Genomic DNA, 24797 nt, shown 5'->3' with positions numbered 1-24797 from the left:
CATTCTGTCCAATCAAAAATGTAAGAAGCACCTCCAAGGAGGGCCCTGTTTACATTGTAATTGCTTGTTCACGCGAATAATTTACCGGTAAACCGGAATATACCCGATTCCTTGGCTCCCTAGTGTAACCTAGATCAGCCAACGAGTTTTCCGGAACGCGCCAGCAACTCGCCCCACTGCTATCTCCGAGGCACATTGCTAATCTATCCTATGCTGATCAACCTACCTGTAAGCAACTTTAAATGTAAGTTTTCGGAAAAATGGGAGCGCGTGAATTTCATTCAACCTCATTATTGAAGAAAAATGAGCTAATTTGCTCCTTTGTTGTCCTCAAATATTATTGCATTTGGGACCAAGAATTAGGATGAGCCTGCAAGGGAATGGGGACGGACAACTCCGCATACACAAATACATAAAAGAGCATACATATTTGAAAGTGGCTGCTTCTTTTCTGTTTCTTTCCGGGAGAAAAGGATCTCTTGATTGCGGCCCCAGACAATGTCCACGACGATCCCCGGCCTTGCAAGGCGATCCACCGGTGCAGCCGTAACGTCTGGATCCACCGCGCTTGTACCGCGTGGTGCTGGCAGTGGGTGCGTGCTTTTGTCGTCTGCTGCAACGTTCTTTGGCAAGGATTAGCTGCTGTCGCCGCCGCTGCCTGCTTTCTGGCCCTTTGGAAGTGCAGTCGGACCCTCTTCCTCAGAGGAAGAGGGATGAGGAAATAACGGCAAGCTAAGCGGCAAGAAGCATCAAAGAAATCCGCGGCTTCTCGGCCCTTCAAAACAAGAACACACCGTTCTTCTTTACTTGATCCTAGCAACGCCAGCCCGTTTCTTAACCGACAAATGGAGACGCAAGTACAGCAGGTAATATTTCTGTTACATTTCTGTGCATGTGTGGTCTATCCCTTCCTTAAACCGATCTATGAGTGCTGACTTATATGTACATATATCTGTTTACAACATAGGATCAACAACCTATTCGTCGCAGAAGGCCCCTTCTTGAAACATTCGAGTCAGAACTAATGTACAACACAACATATGAGATAGTCTCCCCCCAACCCATCTCATTCGGTAACTCTTCTGTCCGTCTCTCTCTCACTCCTCTTTGTCTGATATTATCCCGCCAGCTCCGCCCTTGCGATACCTACTGTCGTGACGATATAACTAGAAAAAAGCATCTCTTCCCGAAAGCGCAAAAATCGCGCACATTCTCTTTTTTCTTTTATCGATATCTTAAAACGTAAAATTATCTAGAGGTATGTTCTGAGGGAGTTTCGTGTGGATGTGGGTTACCAGAGTGACAAAGAGAGTGGAGATAAGCTTCAGGTTGCTTTTGTACCTTGCAGCGGAACGTCAGATCTTGTTCTTTCTCCCCTCTCACTATTTTAGTTTTTTTTTCTACTTGTTTTACAATATTCTACGTTGTTACTGCTTGTTTTGCTGGATGACATTGACCAACCTAAAAGCACACAATGCAGATTAGTGTTACTCCAAACAGCAATCATGCCTTTTTCGTCACTTACCAATCCAGGCCTTCTGTGAGACCCTCACCTTTGACCGCGCTGGTCTTGTAGATGGAGTATTGTCTATTCTTGAGCGTCGACAATCCAAGCACGTCTGCGACTTCGGCTGCTGACAAAGCACCCTCCATATCCTGCTTGTTTGCAAACACTAACAGGGCTGTATCCTTGAGTTCCTCCTCTTCAAGCATAGCGTGCAATTCTTCCTTGGATGTCTGCATGCGGTCTTTATCTACACTGTCCACCACGTATATAATGGCGTCCGTGTTGGCGTAGTAACATCGCCAGTAAGGTCTGAAAATTTGTTCGGCACCACCATCAATTCTTCATTGTCTGCTGCCACCACCATTTCTAACCCATCTTCTTTTCCTTACCTTATACTCGTCTGTCCGCCAAGATCCCATACTTGGAATTTGATGTTTTTGTAAGATAATGTTTCAAGGTTGAATCCGATAGCTACAATTTTCGTGTGTGTGCGTGTCAGAGATGGAAATAATAGCAGCACGTTTGCTGGTTTAGATCTCTTACTTGGAATGGTCGTCACTACTTCTCCAATCTAAGTAACTTGATCAGCACACACGTCAATCCTCGCAAAGCGATTGCACGACGGGGTTTGTACCTGTAGTCGGTATAAAATAGTGGTCTTGCCAGCTCCATCAAGACCCAGGATCAGGATCCGGACTTCCTTTTCGCCCCACAATCGCCCCAAGAGTCGACTGAATAGTTGTCCTGTACAAGGTGTGCGTGAGTATGTAAAGTCCAGCCTTTGGTGCAGCACGAGGCCCAAACAACACACACCCATATTATTTCCACTACTGCACTGTTGGCAAAAAGGTTGGGTTGAATGCGGGAAAGGGAACGTCAGCTGCTGGTTGCTTAGAAAAGCCCGACGTCAACGTTAGCAAGGCCGCAGATGATTCTCTTCCTAGAAATATAACCAATACGATATAGTTCCTGACTTTTTATTCAAATGAAAAAGCGTTTTAGGATGATGCTGGAACAATGACGAAATCAGTGGACTGTGGAGTGCTCTTTCCACCCTGGAGAATGCCAACGTATGGTGTGATATCCCAATGTATTGAGAGGTTCGCTTGCTGGTGACTAGATTTATGCAGCAATTTAACACGATAAAATGCCTATTTATATGCTCTATCCTTCTGTTACCTCCATTTACGGCTGATATCAATGAGAGCATACTTGTTGGCAACGTTCCGTAACTTGAGGTGTGCATTGTCTTTGCTGCTAATGATCTTGTCCCAAATAACAATCGAATTGCGGCTCTGTCGTTGTCGTTGTTACTATCATGTTTTCAACCAATATGAAACGACTTGGCAGTTTCTCCTCTTACATGCGATTCGGTTTCATACTCGGCTACTACAGCCACGAACACTTGCTTTGTGTTCCAGTTGAAAACCGGCGTAAAATCTATTTACACGTGTCAACACTGCACCTTGCAATCTAATTATGACCTTATATACCTGCATCAATGTCAAACGTCAAACGTGCAAAGTGACTCTTTGGTGTGCCATAGTCGTAGTAATCAGGTCCATAACGACGACTCACGCTATTTATTGACATAAAGGCAGACATAGTTAGCAACCGTTGAAGAAGCAAACGACATATATATACTTTTTACACACTTACACGCGCAACGCGTCCGAGTTGATGACAAGGTCGCCAGAGATTTGCGGGTATCCAGTAATATATGAGATCGCGGCAATGACGGCTAGAACGCTGCCGAGGGCGGTCAAGGCGAACGACAGCAGCACCTGTGTAGTAATTCGATTCACAGTTAACATTTCAAATGCTGGAAACAATACGACACGACTTATAATACATTTGCTCGTTGCTGTAGATTATGCATCTGTGGAGAAAGAAGAGGAAAGTTGGAAACTGGAATAAAGTATTACAGTTGACAGCGGGTTTCAACACTCGTGTTCCTGGCAAAATGCAACAAGAACGCCACGTATCGATCAGCGGACCTGATCCGACACCATAGGAGTATATAACATTATATTGTGGAATTTACAGCGATACAGGGAATACTGGGTGTGGGATCTATCCGACTCGTTTCCTAGCTTCTTCAGCTTCCCGGGCCATATCTCGCTCCATCTCGTCGTCGTCGTCGTCTTCGTCGCCTCCTCTAAATCCCATATCATCGGAAAAGAATGAATCTTGCTGCTGCATTTGTGACATGCTCGAAGAAGATGGAGCATTTTCATTGACGAGTTTGCGCTGCTTGGGTACTCTGCCCCACGGTATAGCCTCATCTTCGTCCTGCGGCGTTTCATCCACTCGTCGTTTGGCCAACATGGCATCGATCGATTCCATGGCTGCTCGAGTTTCTGCAGTTAACTCTTCCGCCGATTGTTTTTGCTTTTGTTTCCTGTTTTGCTCCTTCCTGTGCCGCTCCTTTTCTTGCTCAATGAATGCTATAAAATAGGTCCAAATTAGCAATGATTTATATACATGCAAATATTTCGCTACAACCTTTGGATTCAGAAAGTGGGATTCCTTCCATGGCTGCAAGCAAGGACACATCTCGACGCATGGTGCGTAGTTCTTCAAAGCTAATCTCCTGGTTATCTTTGATACAGCTCGCACATGCAGATATGTATTCCTCTCGCCCGCTCGAGTCTGCAGATCGGATCAACTTTGCACGCGATCGACGGAATCTGTCGGTAAGCTTTGCAGCGTTGGAAACTGGTCGGCTTCCTCCCAATGATCTTCCATTCAGCGTCATAGTCATCGTCATATCTTCCATTCTGTTAGTACTTGAGGTGCTGTTAGTGGTGGTATCATCCTGAGGATCCTAGATAATGTACACATCTGTTAGATGTTTTCTATAGATTGAAACAGTCCTGGATACGTACATCATCTCTGTATACTTGGAACTTAGGTGGATCTGGTCTCTTGTAGGGTCGCTGTGGTATGGTCGTTCCTGCAAATTTGGATACACTTGGAGCATTTTCTGCTCGATGCCTTGCATCAGAAATAATAGACGTTTGTGCTCGCGATGTTGATGATTCCGCAGATGACAAGGATGATGAGGTGGTGGACGTGGTAGAAAAGGAGGGAAGAAGGCTTGATATACTGGATGATGATGAAGAAGAAGATGAGGATGGATCGACGTAGACGGCAAATCTGGAGGAGCTTGGCTGTGTGGACGAGGAAGTGCTACCATTGCCAAACCCGGTCCTGCTATTATGGCTACTGGAGGCGTTTGGATGCATCCGATTGTACACGTTGCTTGGAACGGAAACCGGTTCTTGGCTATCCAACTTTTCTCCCAGAATACTGCGTTTTCCCGTTCGTTCTAGAGCTCGCATTTGCGCGAGTGCTGCATTGACAGGAGAAGACTGTCGATTACTATTTTCCAAACGTGATTGAAAAAGGCGATATGACCGTTCCAGACGTGCCAAAGGCTGGGCTTTCCGGTTGATACCGGCCGAAAGCACTTTTACTGCGTCGCTGAGCCTGTTTCATCGTCTCCGTCAGTTCATCTGTGACAAATTCTAACTGATACTTTTCCCTTGGGTGCACAGACCTGCCATTACGCTCTAAGTACGCCGCATATTTTTCGTAATACATAGCAAGCATCTGCCCGATCTTGTATTTAGATACGAGCTGAAACACTTCACCGGGCTCCTTCAGCATGTCTGCATATTTCATCCAGCATCGTAGGTAGCGCACGTCGTTCTTGTACTGCTCGCTGTTCTGAAAACGCGTAGTTGCCTCCCGCACAAGTTCAAAGAGATCTGATTCTTGATTGTGACCTTGCGGGTACATTTCTTCGGTCCAGTCAATGTAGCGCACATAAACTTCTAGCGGATCGTCGAGTTCATCAAGCTGTTGCAATTCATTTTCGAACTTTTCGTGTCCTTGCTGTAATTCTTCTTGACGTTTCTCATTGTCCACAGCAAAGGACACGAGTTCGGCTGCGCTCCGTCCTTTCCGTCTTGGTAAAACGTTTTCTTTTTGGTTCTCGAATGCTGAAAATTCAGGGATCGACTCGATTATGTGCTGACGCTGTAGTTCTAGAAAGTCGAGTTCTTCTGAGTCGCCTGCCGATTCGTGTGCCATTTGGAATCAATTGACAGGCACGCAAGTAGTTTTCGCAGCGTCCCGCATTTTTGTTGCACTGCGAAGAAACTCAGCCAGAAAAGAACGTCTTGATCAGTCCGATGCATATGTTTGCTTCGCACAGACAGACAGATTGAACCACTCTCGAACAGACAATGATTTGTCTATATCATAACTTGTCTACATCGTTGATGTGGAGGAAATTGAGGATATGGTGGTATAGTATAAAGCTATGCTTTCAAATCGATAAAAGTGCATAAGAGATCCATTCATGCTACACGACAACGATAAGAGCAAAACGGGTTTCTTACATCCCATCCTTTCTTTGTTCAAGCGCGTATAATTTGACAAGCAGACGACCGACAACAGGCTTGCAGATTTGAAGCTCCTTCGATACGGCGAAGAAACAGCAATAAAATACCTTCCTTAGCCTTGCTATGCCCTTCCCGCTAAGTTAGCATAGCAGATTTTTCTGTAAGAGACAATAACTAGCAACGTTGCAGTTAACTAAAACGAAAGGGCAAAAAAAAGTTTGCTACTGCATCGTTAATTCATGCTTATACAATTCACTGTAACGGTGAAGTTTAATTATTTGTACATGCTGTGGAACGTCAGCTAAGAATTTGTATGCACAGCTCGCAGATCTAGATACAACGATACATATTATAGAGTAAACTTGGCAGTTTGGCGGATGTCACGACTGGAAGCACCGATCTGAAGGGTATATTCTCCTGAAGGCACAGTCCATTCCTCGGAGCTCTCGTCCCAGATGCTAAGTTCAGTCTTGCTAAATTCAAAAGTGACCTTGGTGGATTTGCCAGCCTTCAAGAAGACCTTTTCAAAACCACGAAGGTTCTTGAAAGGCTCGCCGGCAGACTCGGGAAAAGTAATGTAGGCCTGGGGAATTTCTGCACCGTCAACGTCGCCAGTGTTCTTGATAGTGATGGTAGCAGAAACCAACTTGTCACCCTTGCCCTTCTTGACCTTGAGCTTGCTGTAGGTGAAATTGGTGTAGGAAAGACCATAGCCGAAGGGGAAGAGAGGTTCAATGTTCTTGGCATCAAAGTGTCGGTATCCAACGTAGAGACCCTCAGTGTAGTCAACCTGTTTATAATAGATATGTATGAGATTTTGTACCTTAGGAGCTCCAGAGATGGATTACGATAATACTTACATCGAATTCATGGCTGATTTCAGCTGGATAATCCTCCTCGGACTTAGCAATGGTGTAAGGAAGACGGCCAGACGGGTTGACATCACCAAAGAGAACGTCAGCGAGAGAGTTGCCAGTTTCCTGGCCAGGAAGACCGGGCCAGACAATAGCCTTGATGTTGGGATGATCAATCCAGGGCATCAACACGGGACCAACAGCGTGAATAACGACAACAGTGTTTTCGTTAACATCAGCAACAGCTTTGATCTATATAGATGCGTGTATTAGTATTGCATGGTTTGCTTATATGTCGTTGCTATCTTCTTACCAAGTTGTCACCGTTCTTCCAAAGAGTCAAGTTCTTGCGGTCGCCTTCATTGCCATCGACAGTGATGTAGCCTTCACCAGAATCAGCGTTGGAGAAAACGAGAGCGATGTCGGCATCCTTGGCCAATTCAGCAGCAGCATCGGTGTCAAAGTCATCGTAGGTATACTTGAGATCGACATCCTTTCCGAGACGCTTTTCGATACCTTCCTTGGGCTGCAGATTTCCAATCTTGTTAGCGAATGATCCAAAAGCAAGATATATCTCTAACTTACCGTAACAAGGTAGGGGAAATCAGCAGTTCCGGAGCCCCAGCCCATCGCAAGAGTACCTTCGTCGCATCCTCGGTCAGGGCAAGAGTTGGGGCCGCTGGAGCCACAAGTTAGTAAAGCTTTAAAAATATACGTTGCCATGGAAGTGCCACTCACTTTGGATTTGGACCGGCATCGCTACCAATGATGGCCACAGACTTGAGTTTCTTGGCGTTCAGAGGAAGGATGCTATCCTTGTTGGTCAACAACACGGTGGAGGCGGCGCCCATTTCTCTGATCAGGGTGGCGTGGTCGTCTTGAACAGGCACATAAGGAGACTGAGACTGGTTGAATGCTCTTAAGGTAGTTTCGGGGAAGTTCTGCAATAATAGGGGTATCGATTTAGCATGCACATGCATAAAGCCCCGGAGTAATTAAGCTCTACCTTGTTGTCCTGACCCATCTTGTACCAAGCGGCAGCGATACGGACAGCCATGTCGGTAACACGGTCTTCGCTGACTTCACCGTTCTTGACGGCCTTGGTGAGGTTGGCACCAAAATAGCTGAGGCCATCGGGCATGTTAATATCGCCCTAGTATTTTACCCAGATTTAGTAAGATTTACTTGGTTGTCAATATATGCATAAAAGACTTACAGGCATTGTCATGTCAAGGCCAGCATTGACAGCTGGAGCAGTGGAGTGGGTGGCGCCCCAATCACTCTGAACGAAACCTCTGAAGCCGAGTTCGCCCTTGAGGACGGTGTTGAGGGTATATTCGTTCTCGCAAGCGTAGGTACCGTTGTATAGGTTGTAAGCGCACATGACGGAGCCGACACCTGCTTCAACCGCACGAGCATAGGGCCAGAGCCAGATTTCATGGAGAGCACGCTTGCCGATGTTTGAGGACGAGGCAGTACGGTTTTCTTCCTGGTTGTTACCGATAAAGTGCTTTGCAGTAGCAATCTACTCGAACAATAAGTTTGAATTCCGCTTGATCTTCCCGTTTTAATGATTTCCAAACATACCACATTGCGGCTCTGGATACCATTGACAGTTTCGATCGTAGCAATACCGGCAAGGTAAGGATCTTCACCAAATGCCTCCCAGGCCCGTCCTGCCTTAATAAGATATTATGTATCTTAGGATGGAGTATATATCGTAAAAGCACTTTGAAAACAAACCGAAGGTGCGCGCATGACATCGACGCAAGGGCCAAGAATAGCATGGACGCCTTTACCATAAGCTTCTTCACCAATGTATTCACCACGCTTGCGGATTTGGACTTTATCGAAGGAAGCTGCAGCGTTGATGCCACTGACACCTATACGATGCAAACTGCGTGAGTTTTTAGACAGGGGCTATGTATCCATTATACAAACCTGCAGAGACATTGTTTCCAAAGCGAATACCAAGGGGAGAGTCTTCCAAGCAGAGCGAAGGGAAGTCAGGGTCGGTGCTGGCATAGGTGTTACCAACGCAGTTGGTCTTTTCCCAGCCCATTCCTGTTGCGAGTCCCACTTTCTGGTCGAGAGACATCTTGTTGACTAGGGCTTCAGCCTTCTTGTAGGCGGCATCCCAAGAAATTGGGTCAGTGTACTTGGATGCTGGTCGAGCCTGCGACACAGAGGAGACTGCAGCCAGCAGCACCAGTGCTGTTGTTGTAAGCGATGGTAGGTACATTAGAAGGGATGATAAAATAATAGAAATATGTAAGATGGAGGCTTTTATACAAGTCAGGACAGTTTGTTTTTTCCGGGACCTTTTTATATGAATTTTTCGATCTGGAACGAAAAGATTCGCTCATGTAATCAAATAGTAGGGTGCATTGCGGGGTAATACCCTCTCATCCCGCCTCTGTCCCGGTTCACAGGCAGGCGCTAACTGCATTTGGTAATTTCCCTTTTCGCACACAGGGTGCTCCCACGAACAGTATGGGGAGCACTAAATTCCCATACTACGGTCCGCGCCAGAGACATCTGAATTTTCTTTCTGATCTGGCGCATCCCGACAAGACAAGGTTCACCAATGGTAGCTGGCGTTTGATTGAATAGCAAAAGCTGATTACATCTCATATTCTGACAAAGCAAAAAAGAAGCATATTGTGAAGGACACATCATCGTAGTCAATACTGTCATAGAAAAAGGAGGCAGGAGGTGTTCCCAAGCAGTCCTTTATTTGGACTAATTTCCCAATCACAGCTATTATATAATCGTTCAACGTTGTGCCTTGTACTCTTCGTAATAAAATGTCCTGAAATAAGTATCTTTTCACCAAATCCAGTGAAAATCAGATTCTGACATCTCGTATATATTACATCAAGCAAACTTGAGAATCAAGATACGTTTTCCTCTCGATGGATAATAATGCTTTGATTTCTCCTCGCATTTGAATCCATGCAGGCTGCGAATGCGCATGATTGGAGGAGCGAGGCTCGGAGGAAGGCAGGCAATAAATGTTTCCCCGCCTTACATCACAGGTACCACCTTGTCCGCCTCGATCGGTCCAGCTTTTGCTTATTGGTAACTGGTAAACTCCAGGAAAAAACTTTCCCGACCCTGTCGCTCGGTGTGGGGACAAGTCGTTGGTTAATATCTCCCAAACTTTCTTTAAGCTATGCAAGTTCTTGCGGGGCCGCAGTTGCTCAATTGGTCGTGAATTTATGCCCCCTAATGTGTCCCAAGCTTCCATCTTAATTGAAGTATAAGTAATAATAGCAGCGACATCGATTGACCATCAAAGACAATTGTCACGCCGCTGCTACCGTTGCACTCTCTCTCGCAGAACCTCGGAGCAAAATTTTGTACTTTAATATGCACTCTTACTCCTCTGTCCCGCCTGGTAGAAGTCTGTATCCCCTTTCAGCGTGGGGAAATGTTTACGGGGAAGCTTTTCGTATGGACGTGCAGAAAAGAGCATATCATACATATTTCCGCTATGAAAATCATTGCTCTTGCATATCGTCGATGTAATCGCTTGACTACAAGCTCCAACAGACTTATTCATCTACAGTAAAAAGATTTACGGATGAAACAGACTGTCCAGCCAAATCCAAGGTTGTTGGCAGTAGGGTAAGGCGCTTCCCGCACCAGATCAGGTAGGAAAGCTGGAAATTCTGAAAAAATGTAAATGTTGTCAGCAATTACTAAGCGGAAAGATGCTATTTGACGGATTGGATCTGTACTGTATGTTCTGTAATATGCCAGCGGCATGTAGGAGTCTGTTGACGGGGTTATGTGTGCCGTAGCACAACGATCTGCCGACGGTACTTGATGCGTACTTGGAAAAATACATTCACTGTTGCTGATGATTCTGTATCATGTTATGCTGAATTGCCTATAATCAATAACGGAGTCTTCGCTGCATGATAGGGATAATTTCTCGAGAAATTAATGCCTATTTCGAGAACATCTATGCCGAGTGGCGGCAGTTTTTTTACTTTTCGATCTTTATTCATCTTTTCTCACTCCTTCCGCCTTCCCCGGGCAGTACAGAACGGGATAAAACGGGTCATCGGTCAAGATGAAATCTAAAATGCGACTTCTAGAACTTCCTGACTCCCAGGATTAACAGCAAACTTAAACGAACATGCTAGGACGAAGTAGCCAGATCATTCTGAATGGACCGCAGGGAGCCGAACATTATTCAGCTCGATGCGTCATCTTTACTAGGACGGAAGAAGAACGTTATATTGTCAGAAGAACCTTGATCAAGCAGAGCAGTATGTCCGCTGTACTGAGATTATGATCTCTTGACTCGATTATCCGACAACAACGTCACTTACACCCAACCATGGGGTATGGAGGAGAAATGCCAAGAGGGTGCCTAGACCTTGTTACCGAAGTGCAGCTGATAGAAAGTACGGACATATGTCAGGAAAAAGGGTAAGTGACCCTGTCGGCAATCGATAGCAAATTACAGCCAGCAGATGCACCCTGAAGATGTTTAGTAAGCGAGAATCAATGGAAGGCCCTTGCACCCACGAGACTTCTTACTCGTATTTCATGGCTACGAGAAGAAGTTTGAAGTCTACATTTGCTTCCTCTTGTATATTTACGCTTATGAGGAAGATCATCTACTACATATATATGCCAAGTTTTATACGCACTCGCGCACGTTCTTAGCATGGGCAGCGCTGAAAATCTTTATCAAGCATCGTCTGCAAGATTCATTTTTCATCCGACTCTCATATCCAGAATGTCTATGAACGACATAGAATCTTACTTTTTATGTCTAAATACGATCATGAAACGGAGGTATTCTCCATCAAAACCGTCCATGGCCAGCGAACTGATACTTTCGCAGACAAGGTATCCGTCAACATCTATATTATGGATCACAATCGATCAATATCATGTTATTCATTAACCAGGTCCTACAGATGCACTATAGCTTGTTTTCAGTGCTGTATGTTCCAAAATATTCATTTACGAGCAAACGAGCAACAACTTCAAAAGCTTTCATCCAATGATGATTTCCTTCGAAATGGACCGTATAGTCGCTGAACGTTTCTCTTGAAGGACAAACTGCTTGCCCTCATTCATGGATAAGATGCACAGGATGAGTTTTCGCTTAATGGTTTGGATACCGATTGCTTTGTAGTGGACGAAGGGTATACAGCTAGCATCGCTCATCTTATACGCCTTCGAGACAACAATAACCGCGAGCGAGTCAAGGATTTCGAGGTTATCCCTATAGGTATGCAGAAGATCTTCACATTTTCCTCCGGAAGAGTATTCGATGATAATGCATTCATCTCCATGACGCCGATATTCGTCACATATCCTATATCGTCAACGTAGTCGGGAGATGAATCTCGAAAGCAGGTATGGATCATGTGACGGCTCGTCGACTAGTCGTCCCTCTTGACGGCTGGTTGGTATTAACCATCCCAATCGTATCTCGGATCGTCTTCTCACAACATCTTGCCGCTGTAATGGTCAGCGAAATCATTGAAAATAGGAGCGACTCTGTCAATGAAAAGCGTCCTATGAGCGTGCTATATCCGATATTTTTCATTGTTTGTCCTCCGGGTCGCTCATTATTGCTGAGAACTGGAAAGTGTCCGGTTTCCCATGAGTTTTGCATCGCAAAATACGCCATAATGTTGCAGGAAGTGTGGATAACTCTCAGACTAAATCACGCTGTTCTTGTTGGCTTTTTACTAACATTTCTTTGCTGTGCTCGTAGGTTTCAGATCCTTTTGAGCGGAAGACATACATTGGCGACAATGCATCCGTATTGATTACGGATAAGGCTATTATTCGTTCGTATTCGTTCATGCAGATCCTTAACACAGTTTTCATTGTGTCTAACCTGTAACCCTAAAGTTACTTTGCTTACACGAACCATTTTCAGTCTTAGGCGACTTGATGCGCGATCAATATCCCGAAGCTTCCGCCATCGAGGTGCCTTTCTTGATTGTCCTTAATTGAGACTTGATTCGAATAACGCGTCGTTCCCTTCGTCTCTTTCGGAAACGAATACAAAACAGCGACAGAAGCTTCAAACATTCGTGCCTGATCTCTGCCGTGATCCTACTAAAAATGGAAGGATCAGAAGGCAGTCGAGACATACAGCACCTACTAGAGAAGGAAGGTTCCAAGGCAATCGATAGCCCTGCCAGATAAGCTGACCATCATTATGGTACTATGAATGATATCAGTGCAAATGAAAATCTTTAGTCGCGCCACGTAGATGATCCCTCACTATATCATTCCAATTGTTACGACCTAGTAAAATGAACCTTGCACAACTTACGGCGGGATTCGTATCAGTATGTTACTTCTGGCATAAGTATGGAGCGCTGTTGCATACAATCTAATAAAGAGTTTGAGTCAGTCTAATTGAATATCTTCTTGCCTACTTTCCCCGGTACTTTTCGCTAGAAAGTACACCGCGCAGAAGGATGTTAAAAGGTATTTGCTTTTTCGATCATATTAATGAGCTCTGGCGAAGAAAAGGTGCTGTGAACTCAAGAGCTACAGTAGGTGACACATCTGACCGAGTTTTCCCGGGCCCTAAACAAGTTTTCGCTGGCACAACGGACGAGATTCTAGACATTCTATGCGAGACAATCAAAGTGATACAAGTATAAAATGATGAAGCAGATGCTGCCATCAATGACTTGTCCTATACGCAGCAGCAGCTCGAGTACCGCAGTTAGCAGTAGATGAAAATAGAAGCACGGTTTTCTTGGTTAACACCGCACTTCGTTGGTGATAGGAAATGTATTTTTAGTAGTTTTGTCAAGTGAAGGTCAATTAAGCAAGGAAACTGAAAATACAAAGAGCCTGTTTCTGCATCTTCTAGACCATCATCTCACGAGTGTGTGCGATATCGCTCATGAGCAGTTTTACACCAGCAAGAGGTTGCAATGCAGAGATGATGCAGAGGACCGTTTCACAAAGTGATTTACATCTCTGACCTACCCCTTAGCAACATGCGCATCACCAAAACTGCTATGGTAGGAATCTAAAGAAGGAATTACAAATTGGGACCAGGGGGGAATCCCATCTCCAACACTAATTCCAAAAAAGCCATTGCTACCCGCATGTCCGTATAATCAGTAAATTAGTAAATATTTTGGAAGCTGAAATTGCTCTCTCTCACCCCCTCCCCGGGAAAAAGATAAAATGTCTTAAACCAGAACTGCTACTGCACGAATAAGTATTATGACATTCGGTGCTCTTCTCTGGGTGACACTTGTTTCGGTCTGTCGACTGTGTGTATCTTCTCTGTTTGCAGTACCTAGTGATGACCAACTGGAAGGTTGATAAAAAGGGTAAAGTCAATGTTAGACGAATGACGAAAGCGGGGAAGTTTGAAAAGCCTAAACCAAAACGGCAAGGCAAAATAGCATCTATTTAATTTAAACCCCCTAACTGATCTGCTTTCAGCCAATAAGTTGTTTGACAGACTATCTTTGCCGTACTCAATGTGGTGTGCATACCATCTCATCACTCTGTTGCCAAGCACACGCAAAAACTGCTGTGTAAGGTGGCATTTCCCGAAAGTCCTTGCATGTATTATTTGTGCGAATTGCTCTCAGGAGGAACATAGTGGTTGGAGCGGTGCAACCAAATGATGATGATGATGATGCCAGACTTCCCCGTGCTTTTAATTTAACCTAAAGTAAATAACGGCGAAATGGAAGAAAAGCCTCAACCATTCTTGTAAATGGCCTGTAATCGCGATATTGACTTTCGATCAAGAGAAACATCATGAGAAGTAGAGTCTGCAGTAGCATCGTAGTATGGGATTGATGGCATCCTTTGATCTTAGGTTAAGCTTGTACACTAATGCGTCGCAATGGCGGAGACAATAAGGATAAATTGGAATACCTATCTCGTACTCGATGTTCTATATATGATCATTTACATATGATCTAAACAGTAGTTTTCCAATAATTTACGACTATACCATATGAATCTAATGCTACGATTTGTATTACTGCTTGTCACGCTAATGAGTGCTGTCAGTGTGTATCGCCGTATATTATCTTTGAAATGCCTACCACTCCCTTGAGTTTCTACTGACGCCATTGATGTTGGTCTGAGAATTCATAAACTGCAAGATTGAGTTTAACTTGATATGGATACATTGCCGGTAAAAGCAAGATGCTGGCAGGGTCCTCCTGGTAAAACTTTTAGCAGCAAGCCTTTGATTTTCCAATGCAGCTCAGTTTCCGCTAGAGTAATCCACACAATGGGAAGATACTTTGTTGCTAACTAACAACTGAGTTCATTCTCTCTGGGGTGTGTCAATAAAATGACGCAGCAGATTAACTGCAATAAAAAATATCGCGTCTGACTTTTGTGCGAATCACATGGAGGAAGTGAAACTTTCGCTCAACAACGAGAAGCCTGCCCTGAAGAGCGGACCCTTTCGCTGCACCGACTGTTACAGCGGCTCCTCCTCTTTCTCTTTCCGGGTTTCCATTAGCTTCGTTATTGCGCACTTCCCGCTCGTCGTTGGAGCAACGGTAGCTGAGGGCGAAATCCAGAGGCAGATTTTCTCAGCAAATGTTCCACATTGCACGAAATGGATGCTAAGCAACCAATCGTTGCTACCGTCAAGGATGAATCCCCAAGCAACGTTTCTCCGCCATTGCTTGCTTGTTCTCTCTATCGTTCCGTTTTTTAACAATCCTCATCGTCCGCTGTGAACCCACCCCCTTCTGAGGAAGCAGTGGGGGTACAAAGCAAGGGACAGAGATAGAAAAGAAAAAAGGACCCTATTCCGATATCCCGGTCTTATTTTTGGTGCGGCTTGTGCTGCTATTACTCTGAACATGACACAGACATTGCGGCTGCGAGACGTTCAAGGATAAACAAAGCAGGGGGTGGGTTTGGAAGCACTACCGCGTACATCCGAGAAGCGCTAACAGCAGCAGAGAAGGTTCATCATGCTGCTCGCACACACGCTCATGCAGTATGAATCTTGCTGTTACAGCAATGTTTGTCAACAAGGAGAAACGTTTTTGCTTTCCCATCCTTTAAGCACACACACACGCAGTCTGAAAAAAAATTTTAGTTGTGATTTACGGAAGAGTATAGACCACTTTTTGGTATCGGCTTCCAAGGTCCGGCGGCTACTTTTGCTCTCCTCTTGTCCCAGCGAACTTCCGTGTGTCACGTTGAACAAAAACAGGTCCAAAACGTGGCATCTTGTACTCTTGCAATGACGTCAGGTCTAGAGTCCGGACGACGAAGATTGCGAAAATTTCCACTTAGCAGGGAAATAGAATAGCATAGAATGTGCAGAGTAAAATTGAGTTTATTACATAGCATAGCGCGCAACAACTCTTATGTTAGAGGATGATAATTAAGATGACAAAGTTCTAGAAATGGTGGAGGTGGTGGTAGTAGTAGTAGTATGTAAAAAAGTTGTGAGGCATATGTGAATTTTTGGGTATTGTACATAGATGTTGATATAGATGGGAAGAAGTAGAAAGAGGTCATGCCGTCCTGCCATGGTTTGTTCGTTGTCGATACGTTATAGAGAGAGATAGAGAGGAGAGAGAGAAAAAAAAACATGAAGTCTAGTTGCTGTGAAGAAGAGGATGTGAAGATGGCGGTGTGAATTCGTCGTAGTAGAAAACTTGTGTCCCTCGTCGGCACATCTGCTTCCTAGATTCCAATAGGAAGATCCGGCGCGCCGGTTGTCACTGGTAGTCCGTTGATGTAATTTAAGTAGACGAGTTGGGCTTCTTGGGGCACATCCTAAAGTCATATACGTAAGAAATCGCGAGCTAGAGAAATAATAAAAAGTTCGATGGCGATACATACATAGAGTAGTGACCCTTTTGGCCGCAGTGAATGCATCTTCCGTCAGACATGGCTTGTTGTTGTTTTGATGCTTAGAGAGGCTTGAAGTGTAAAGACTTTAGAGAGATAAAGAGGAAAAAAAAGCGTATTGAATGAGAGCGAGATTCCCCTGCGGAGGGGAAAGGGATGGTATTTATACAAGTGGGGACAGATCTGTACAATGTCGCCGATCTTACTCCGGCACGTGGCATGTTTGTCATACACGCCTCTCATTCGTGCTTCGAAATAGAGCGGGCTTTTTCAATGAGAGTGTGTGCAACATGAGCAACCAAATAATCTGGTGTCCGACTGGCGGCACCGTGGCTCACAAATAAAGGTAATCTCGTTGTTTAGACAAACAAAGAAACTCGTTAATTTGACGGCGTTTTCTCATTGTTTCTGGAGTTAAATACCCAACGAGCCACTCGAAGCAGTGATGCAATACCCTCACTCTCCATATAACTTCTCTTCTTTAGTCAAAATGCGCTAGTGACACGTGCGGTGTAAGCAGGATGATGCTACTGCTGCTGCTGCTGCTGGAATTATATATCAAACCAAGTAAATGAAATAAAAATACAGCGCATACATGAAACGCCGACCGATCTTTTCTTGGTGCAGCACAATCATCAGCTCACCGTGACGATAATGCATGCTGCGTAAACAAAAACTGTTTTTATACAATGGGTCCTGGGAAACCGACGATGATGATGGGCCTCTCGTTCGCGTGATCAATGTTATATCTTTCTCGACCTTGTTAACCAAGTTGGAAATGCTCACGAGAGAGCCACGGTGCGACGCTGCTAATGTTTAGCCAGAAAAGAGAGCGGACCATCCAAAAAAGTGCTAATTATGGAGACCTATATGGGCTAGTAGTAAATGACTCAAAATTTCTGCAGGGACAACTGCAATCAGGCGGAAGAACCAGGCTTTGAATCCGAAAAGAGCCTCCTCCTTTCTGCTGGTAACAAACCGGCTACTCAGAAATGGGTATTTTCCGTGCAACGTTTTACACACGAGAAGGTCACCGGGCTTGCTGTAAACAATGGTCCTATCCCTTAACCCCTTATCTCGATTTCACTACTATGCAGCTCTTGCTCCTCCGAACTGCTCATTATTCAGGGGTTCCAAAACGTCGGGCTCAGACAATGTAGTCTGACTCTAGAAAAAGATTGATGACTGCCGACAGAAATGCCCCCCCCACTTCGTGCTGGCAAGTTGACTCTTTTGGAACAACCGCGGATGGAGTACAACGATTGTAAAGCCACATGGCTGTGTATCCGAGAAGAAATCTGTTTCCTCGGAAGATGCGCCGCTTCGGCAGCCAGCCAGCCAGCCAGCCAGCCAGCCAGTCAGCCGGCGCCCGTATTTGTTATTTTTTTTCTTTGCTATACCGCCTTGCAAATACCGATTCCTACACATATCATCAATGCTTATTCGCTAACTTTTTCGTCCTTGCATTTTCATCTTTATCAAAGTTTGCTGACGGTGAGAAAGCAATTTTAAGGATAGCCTCGATGTTCGCGTGATGCTTTATTGCCTAGAACACTGCTGCGATTATACCCGTGACCTTCCAACTGGGTTCAGGTACTCCATGCGCACCATGACTTGGCATAATCACATTTACTCCATTATGTACCCTGATTGCCTTTTTCTTTTTGTATCCGTGTCACTTTATGTAATCTTAAATTTTTTAGTACTATCTAGTTCCTTCATACAGAAAAGCACTTTATATATTTTTTATTGATTTCCTTATCCCGAACGCTGCGTGATGCCCTTGACGTGCTTTCAAGATGAGAGTATAATGTATTATTCCAGACGAAATTGTAGAGCACACCAATATTTTGCTAGTGAATAACGACAAAGATGAGATAGTGGAGGTCCTTGTTGATAGGGTCTAGGTCGAGCTCTTCACAGCGCGGCGTTACTCGTCCGCTTTCTTCCGGTTGCTGGTCGCACAGGATCGGAAGCTAAGAGAGAAGGGGTCAATGTTGGTCTGAGATAACGTTGTCAGTTAAAGAAGCCGGTGCCAGAAGGAACTTACTGAGAATAGCTCAGTCAAGTACAGTGGTGGGAATTGAATTTGGTCCGGGTCAGCGAAAATGCAGGTCCTCAACTGCATAAACGCTCGAGACTGACACCACAAAATATCTGGTGTGAAGTTTTGGGTTGTAGCGTGGTTACGAGATTCTTTTCTTGCTACCATACTCGCCGTTCTTTGAACCAACTGAGGAGTTCTGGGCCAAGCTAAAAAGCTTTGTCAACAAGGATCCTGCTTCTATTAGGCAGAATACGCAGCTCAGTGAGCGTATTCGGGGTCTATCTGAGCTGATAACTCGCGAGGACTGCCAAGCTTGGATACGATATTCTCTCACATTCTGGGACCGTTGTTTGGCAAGTTTAAGGGGGCCTATAAAAGCCCTCTTGAAATAAAATAGAGTTCAGTTGGTCGACTCAATTTGAGAGGTATGGCCCATATTGGTGCAAGCGACCCATATGTCAAGGTACCATCAAATTAAATACAACCTTACGATAAACTCGGGTCACCCAAGCGCGTCATGGCAGTTCTAGGATGGTTGCCTATGCCCCCAACTAGTTTAAGTGCTAGCACACAGCTCCTTCCCCCAGCTATAGGACCAGGGTGGGAAATACAGGTTTATTGCAGAACAAGTCGCACAGTGCTCTCCTCGCCTGTATTGTATTGCAGTCTTTTAAGGAACAGAAAACAATACAATATACTGTTCAAAGATCAAATCCTTCGTATGAGTACAAGTTCCAAGGGGATGTGGAAGAATCATATTAAAAGGCCAGTTTAAGTATATGGGCTTTACGTCTTCACACAGAAAAGGGTTAGGAGTATGGGTTTTATAGACCAAAATCCGTGGTCAGGATTATGACAAAGCTTAACCGCAAACTCTTGTATCCGTCCGAGTGAATGCAACCGAATTAATACGAGAATCACCCGTTATTCCTAGTAATGGCACCGTTGACGTTGAACCGACAACAAGAGTTATGTCTCCCATCGCATGCGCTTCTCCCACGTGATAGGGATGACAGCCATCCGGATATCGTGAGGTTTGCACGCATGGTACGATCTTTTCAGCTTGCTGGCAACTATATGCCAAGATGTGCTTTCTGCCCGTAGTTCATGAAGTAAATTTTCATTCTGCACTGTCCAAGATGCGGGCGAGCTTGGGGTTGATAACATCGTACGAATCCACTGTGGGATCTCGACAAAACGATATCGTTGTACATCCTTGATTGACGATTCAGTCAAGACCATGGTATTCTGGATGATATGGATACCGAATATCTTCCGTCGCTTCAATGTCGTGTATGCAGCTGATTGGTAACCATTATCTCCTTCTTCAGTGTATGTGGTTATAGCTTTGTGCATGCTTCTATCCAGCAGGTCTTGTCTTTCAAGAGTGCATTGATGTAATCCTCCATTTGCCGAGGATCGCTGCTGCAGCTGGGGAATGTCGGACTATTCGCTCGTTTTCCGTAACTTATGAATCGCGTCGTGCAATCTTTAGTGATCTTCGTCTGATGCAAACAGTTTGCGGCGTTTTGCTTTTACGTTTTTGGTCGATAATATGCCAGATGCAAAACATCTTAGCGTCGGGAAAGCGAGGGCTCACTATCAAGCAAATTATTTTGCAAGCGCGGAGAGAGAGGAAGAGAGGCCCGTGCCTCGAACCGGATTCAGGCACCCGAAGCACTGCTGCCCTTCCCCGCGCGCAGGAATGAATCTTCTTCCCGCTCTCTGTGTTTCTTGCTCCTTTCCTGCCCCCTTACAGCAGACCAGAATCACGTTCGTTGCCATGTATTCTGATCATACCCTTTTCTCACCTGGGTACTCTTTGCCACCCATAGCTCATTCTCGCGATTCATCCTCACGAAAGTCCTTGTTGGCAAGCGCGCAGACTTTGCCTCCCATTTCAAGTCTGGCTTCCAGTTTCCCACAACCGGCGAACCCGCCCGAGCCTTACTACAGGCTGTCATCGTCCAAGACCAAACATGACTGGAGAGACAACAAAGACTACAGCTTTGCTGCCTCGCAACCAGCCTTGTCGGCTACCCCGAAACACGCAGGCCGTACGAGACAAGAGTTCAACTATGACGAAGACGACGATGATAATCCATGGGTAAAAGGTACTGTGTGTGTATTGCTGGAGTAGGGACAGCGCAAACTCAAGATCTGCGTTATATAGAAGGTACCCAACGTCGAGCGGCAGTCTACACTAAACGAATGCAAGAGATAAATCGCGAGTTCCTCGATAACAAGGACACGTGAGTTTTTCTCTGTATCCTCTTTGTAATTCCCCAAAAATATGCCGACATACAAATGCGGCTATGTAGGATCTATTACACAAAGCAAAGAGCGTTGCAGCTGGATATGGCCAAAGCACACCATGGTATGGATCAGATAAAGCAAAAAATGGATCAAGATATACACTGACTATTATTTGTATGCTTCAGGCGGATATTACGTTTTCGAACAAGAGCTGGCAGAGATGCAGGAAGAACGCAGCAAAGTCATCAAGAGGGCATCGCTTTTGTTGCAGTACCAACTGAAGCAAGCAGACTCTATTTTCCAGGAGACTCTACGCATGGTCGATGAAGAGACGGAGGTAACATTTGTATACCACAGCAATGATGTCAGCTTACCAAGTTTTTCCATCCAGAGAGAGAAGCAAAAATTAAAGCGTGCAATGCTTGCCATGATCGAGGAGAAGCGGAAGAAAATAAAAGAGTATAGAGATAACGAAGACCTGGTCGGTGAGTAAAACGCATAGCTGATAAGAATAGCATTAGACTCTAATTTGGGAGACCTATCTTTAGGTCTCACTACACGGAAATACTCTAAAGATCAACGACAGACACGATCGAGTACGCCAAGTAATGCCGCTATAGACATTGACAAGTTTTTGCAGAACTCTAGACGAGTAGCATCAAGGCGTCGACATGCGGATCATATCCTTTTTTCTTTTAAGAAATGGCTATTATAAAACGATACATTGATAGTGACAATGAATGCAGCAGTCCTTGACTCGTTCTCTTTTACGCATCAGTAGTTATTACAGTTCAAGTACAGCACTTGACATCCACAACCAAGTGGAGCTAGATGAAGACTTGAAAGCCATGCGCTCGGTAAGTATAAATCATGACCTGTGTAGTGACGTCCGATATTTACACATAAATATTCACCGCAGAAATAAGAGTTTTCATAGGTACAAAAGTTATTTCCTGCCTCCACTCAAAGGTGCTTGAGTTAATTACACAATTTTGCAATAACAAGGAAATACCACAATATCCATGCCTTTTTGATTAATTACAACAATAAAGATTCTATTACCTCCGGATAGGCTGATAATTTGTGAGATGATGACTTCTGCTAATTGCATTGTTTGTTATTTACTGGTTATCAACGGGCTCACCCCTTGATTTTCGGGGAGACTGGAAAAAAGATTTCAGCGAGTTTGTTTCTTCCTCTCCTTCACTCCGTTTTCTTCTTTCACTGAGATCATGGACCTTCTGTTTCCGGGCCGAAAGCGCAGAGCCGAAGATAACGACACTGAAAATCCAGAAAACAAGAAGCTCCATCTAGAGGAGAATGCAGAGGAATCCCAAGCAGAGCAGCAACAACAACAACAACAACAACAACAGCAGCAGAGTCAGAGTAGTGACACTGAAAATCTGACAATCCAGCAGAGACAAGAGACGGCCACTAGCTTTGGCACGACCATGCAGCCCGATCAAGATGAAAACTACATTAGCCTCTCAGTCGGTGTCACAGTTGACGAACAAGGCGATCAAGAGAAGGAGGTCAACCAAAATTCTGCAGAAAGCGAGATTGCCTCATTTTCGAAACTGCCGCCTATCGAGACTGCTGTTCCCTTTGAACGCTTTGTCATTGTCAATGTTGCGACTAACTCTGACGATTTCCCAGGAAATCATGTCCAGCAAGTTACAAAGGCAAGTTTTTTATCCAATGCTATCTGACAGGTTTAGCTAACATAATCGTCGCTGCTGTAGGAAAATGCCGAAATTATTGGTAAGGATCCTTTCGTTTTGTTGTCAAACAATGAAAAGAGCTAAAAATGAGTTGATGATACATAGAATTATCGTTTGTCGTTGTAAACGCCAAGGAAATGACCATTGTTGATACGCGGCAGACCTATGTAAAGCCCGAGCGTACTCCAGTGACGAGCCAATGTACGCAAGCAACCGGTATCTATCCCGAAATTCTCGAAAATGCAGGAGGTCTCCGCGATGCCATCAAAGTCTTGCAAGACTACATTGAAAATGAGATTGCCGACAAGTTCACCTACTGCTTTGTTTCTCACGGCGCATGGACTCTTCGTATCCAGCTGCCACGAGAAGCGCAAGATAAGGGAATCGAACTTCCTGGATACCTTGCATACTGCAGAATGTTTGATATCAAGCAAGAAATCCAGCGCTGGCAAGTTCACCACCCTGAAATGAGCTTGCGATCGATGAATTTGAAGGACTTGTGCGAAGCGTTCCGTGTTCAGCGTGCAACGCAACCAACCGCTGGTCTTGCAACGTGTTTGACAGTTGTCAACCTTATGCGATATCTTGCTGGATTCCAACATCCTGATGTCTTTGCGCATCCAATTGATACCAATGCCGATCTCCAGCAGTTCAAAAGAGAAGAATCCAAAGTTATCCACCTGGCCGGTCTTCCATTTGAAGTCACTCAAGGCGAAGTCGATGCTTGGTTTTCCTCAAACGGTCTGCGACCTACCGCCACCTGGATGATCCAAACGAGCGACCACTCCAAACCTAATGTGGCTGGCTTCGTAGTCTTTCAAACACATTCAGATGCAATGCGTGCCTTGTCACTGAATGGTCGCTGCTTGAGCGACCGAGCCATCGAAGTATCACCAAGCAGCCAAAGAGTGATCGATGCAGCTGGAAGTATGCTTGTGCCGTTTCCACTACAACCAAAAGGCAGGACACTGCGTCCTGGAGACTGGAACTGTCCTTCTTGCAAATTTTACAACTATGCATCTCGACGTACTTGCTACAAATGCAATACCGAGAACCCATCGCCAAGCCCGGCTGCACTCAACCAGCCTGCCCCACCTTCTTCAGGTGCTCATCACTCTCACCCGTCACAGCGGTTCACTCCTGGAGACTGGATTTGCCCCAACTACTCTTGCGGTTTCCATAACTATGCATCTCGGCTCCAGTGCCACAAATGTCAGACGCCACGACCACCAAGTACTTCTGGACCACCACCTTCCTACAGCCATCCTTCAGCGGCGCCGCCTATGCACGGTGGTTACGGACGCCCGCCTCCGCCAGCTTTTCGACCTGGCGATTGGTATTGTCCTAACCCTTCGTGTAACTTCCAAAATTTCGCATCAAGATCCATTTGTTTCAAGTGCCAGACACCGCGACCTGGTCCTCCTCCGCCGGCTAGGCAGACATATGGAGGGCCAGCGGCTATACCACCGCCACAGCCAGCTCAGCCCTACAGCTACACACCGAGTCATTCGACCTACGCCGCACCGCCTGCATCCTACGGACACAATGCATACCAACCAGTCAGCAACGGAGGTTATGGCCAACAACAACCGGCAGCAGCAGCCTACAGCTCTGCTGGCTATCGTGCCAGCGATCGGTACTGGTAAGGTTGATTGTTATTTACAATGTTATCTGTACAGTTTAGTTGACGCGACATTTAAGGGCTACGGCAACACCTTCGACCCACCACGCAGCATCTATTTCTCCCGCTCACGAAAGTCTTCCAGGTAAGCGCTGCTGCAACGTATAATGTGAGAAATTGTGGATGGCTATTAACGTGAGAGAATAGGCGATTGGACGTGCCCTAACGGTCTGTGCAATTTCCACAACTTTGCAAAACGAACGCAATGCGCCAAATGCGGTACACCAGCTCCAGCAAATCGGCACACTGGTACGGCTAGCGGGTATTGAAGATGGAGAAGATTTGAAGAAGAGAAGAGTGGTGAAACGCGAATGGGAGTTTTTTTTTAAAAAATTCTATTTTGGCTGGCGAGCGAGCGAGGTGAATATGAATAGTGCAAAAATGATAAAGACTGTGATTGAATTCGACACCAAGGATTCAATCGCAGTCTTAACGTTGATGGTAGTGTTGACCTGGTTTCG

General features: G+C 45.2%; 11 protein-coding genes across 11 annotated transcripts; 4 read left to right on the top strand and 7 right to left on the bottom strand.

The window, feature by feature from the left end:
* Positions 1-845: 845 nt before the first annotated feature.
* VTP01DRAFT_2832 (uncharacterized protein) lies at positions 846-1391 on the top strand (the record flags this gene model as incomplete). Its single annotated transcript, XM_069381337.1, has 3 exons — positions 846-866; positions 968-1084; positions 1257-1391. The coding sequence occupies 3 exons, from the start codon at positions 846-848 to the stop codon at positions 1389-1391; spliced, it is 273 nt and encodes a 90-aa protein (XP_069237039.1).
* A 36-nt stretch (positions 1392-1427) lies between these two features.
* On the bottom strand, positions 1428-2324 carry VTP01DRAFT_2831 (uncharacterized protein; the record flags this gene model as incomplete). Its single annotated transcript, XM_069381336.1, has 6 exons — positions 1428-1461; positions 1526-1816; positions 1897-1978; positions 2051-2078; positions 2142-2251; positions 2321-2324. 6 exons carry the CDS (start codon positions 2322-2324, stop codon positions 1428-1430), a joined length of 549 nt encoding a protein of 182 aa, XP_069237038.1.
* A 181-nt stretch (positions 2325-2505) lies between these two features.
* Positions 2506-3386, bottom strand: VTP01DRAFT_2830 (uncharacterized protein; the record flags this gene model as incomplete). The annotated part of the gene is made up of 6 exons (XM_069381335.1): positions 2506-2623; positions 2687-2802; positions 2871-2947; positions 3001-3086; positions 3167-3291; positions 3360-3386. 6 exons carry the CDS (start codon positions 3384-3386, stop codon positions 2506-2508), a joined length of 549 nt encoding a protein of 182 aa, XP_069237037.1.
* Positions 3387-3580: 194 nt separating this feature from the next.
* VTP01DRAFT_2829 (uncharacterized protein) lies at positions 3581-5605 on the bottom strand (the record flags this gene model as incomplete). The annotated part of the gene is made up of 4 exons (XM_069381333.1): positions 3581-3954; positions 4013-4334; positions 4396-4999; positions 5070-5605. The coding sequence occupies 4 exons, from the start codon at positions 5603-5605 to the stop codon at positions 3581-3583; spliced, it is 1836 nt and encodes a 611-aa protein (XP_069237036.1).
* Positions 5606-6268: 663 nt separating this feature from the next.
* Positions 6269-9015, bottom strand: VTP01DRAFT_2828 (uncharacterized protein; the record flags this gene model as incomplete). The annotated part of the gene is made up of 10 exons (XM_069381332.1): positions 6269-6709; positions 6780-7025; positions 7087-7299; positions 7359-7452; positions 7512-7714; positions 7780-7926; positions 7990-8298; positions 8361-8453; positions 8517-8656; positions 8715-9015. The coding sequence occupies 10 exons, from the start codon at positions 9013-9015 to the stop codon at positions 6269-6271; spliced, it is 2187 nt and encodes a 728-aa protein (XP_069237035.1).
* Positions 9016-12268: 3253 nt separating this feature from the next.
* On the top strand, positions 12269-12763 carry VTP01DRAFT_2827 (uncharacterized protein; the record flags this gene model as incomplete). Its single annotated transcript, XM_069381331.1, has 3 exons — positions 12269-12328; positions 12523-12598; positions 12663-12763. 3 exons carry the CDS (start codon positions 12269-12271, stop codon positions 12761-12763), a joined length of 237 nt encoding a protein of 78 aa, XP_069237034.1.
* A 3202-nt stretch (positions 12764-15965) lies between these two features.
* Positions 15966-16308, bottom strand: VTP01DRAFT_2826 (uncharacterized protein; the record flags this gene model as incomplete). Its single annotated transcript, XM_069381330.1, has 2 exons — positions 15966-16026; positions 16169-16308. 2 exons carry the CDS (start codon positions 16306-16308, stop codon positions 15966-15968), a joined length of 201 nt encoding a protein of 66 aa, XP_069237033.1.
* Positions 16309-18484: 2176 nt separating this feature from the next.
* VTP01DRAFT_2825 (uncharacterized protein) lies at positions 18485-18843 on the bottom strand (the record flags this gene model as incomplete). The annotated part of the gene is made up of 2 exons (XM_069381329.1): positions 18485-18607; positions 18682-18843. 2 exons carry the CDS (start codon positions 18841-18843, stop codon positions 18485-18487), a joined length of 285 nt encoding a protein of 94 aa, XP_069237032.1.
* An 804-nt stretch (positions 18844-19647) lies between these two features.
* Positions 19648-20251, bottom strand: VTP01DRAFT_2824 (uncharacterized protein; the record flags this gene model as incomplete). Its single annotated transcript, XM_069381328.1, has 2 exons — positions 19648-20124; positions 20195-20251. The coding sequence occupies 2 exons, from the start codon at positions 20249-20251 to the stop codon at positions 19648-19650; spliced, it is 534 nt and encodes a 177-aa protein (XP_069237031.1).
* Positions 20252-20461: 210 nt separating this feature from the next.
* On the top strand, positions 20462-21911 carry VTP01DRAFT_2823 (uncharacterized protein; the record flags this gene model as incomplete). The annotated part of the gene is made up of 8 exons (XM_069381327.1): positions 20462-20792; positions 20852-20930; positions 21000-21055; positions 21120-21271; positions 21326-21419; positions 21483-21614; positions 21706-21791; positions 21861-21911. The coding sequence occupies 8 exons, from the start codon at positions 20462-20464 to the stop codon at positions 21909-21911; spliced, it is 981 nt and encodes a 326-aa protein (XP_069237030.1).
* Positions 21912-22166: 255 nt separating this feature from the next.
* On the top strand, positions 22167-24605 carry VTP01DRAFT_2822 (uncharacterized protein; the record flags this gene model as incomplete). The annotated part of the gene is made up of 5 exons (XM_069381326.1): positions 22167-22616; positions 22677-22695; positions 22761-24297; positions 24357-24421; positions 24484-24605. The coding sequence occupies 5 exons, from the start codon at positions 22167-22169 to the stop codon at positions 24603-24605; spliced, it is 2193 nt and encodes a 730-aa protein (XP_069237029.1).
* Positions 24606-24797: the final 192 nt, after the last annotated feature.

This window comes from Rhizomucor pusillus (genome assembly GCF_041956525.1).
Source record: "Rhizomucor pusillus strain CBS 183.67 unplaced genomic scaffold VTP01scaffold_14, whole genome shotgun sequence".
Lineage (NCBI taxonomy): Eukaryota > Fungi > Mucoromycota > Mucoromycetes > Mucorales > Lichtheimiaceae > Rhizomucor > Rhizomucor pusillus.
This window is presented reverse-complemented; position numbering and strand designations above follow the sequence as displayed.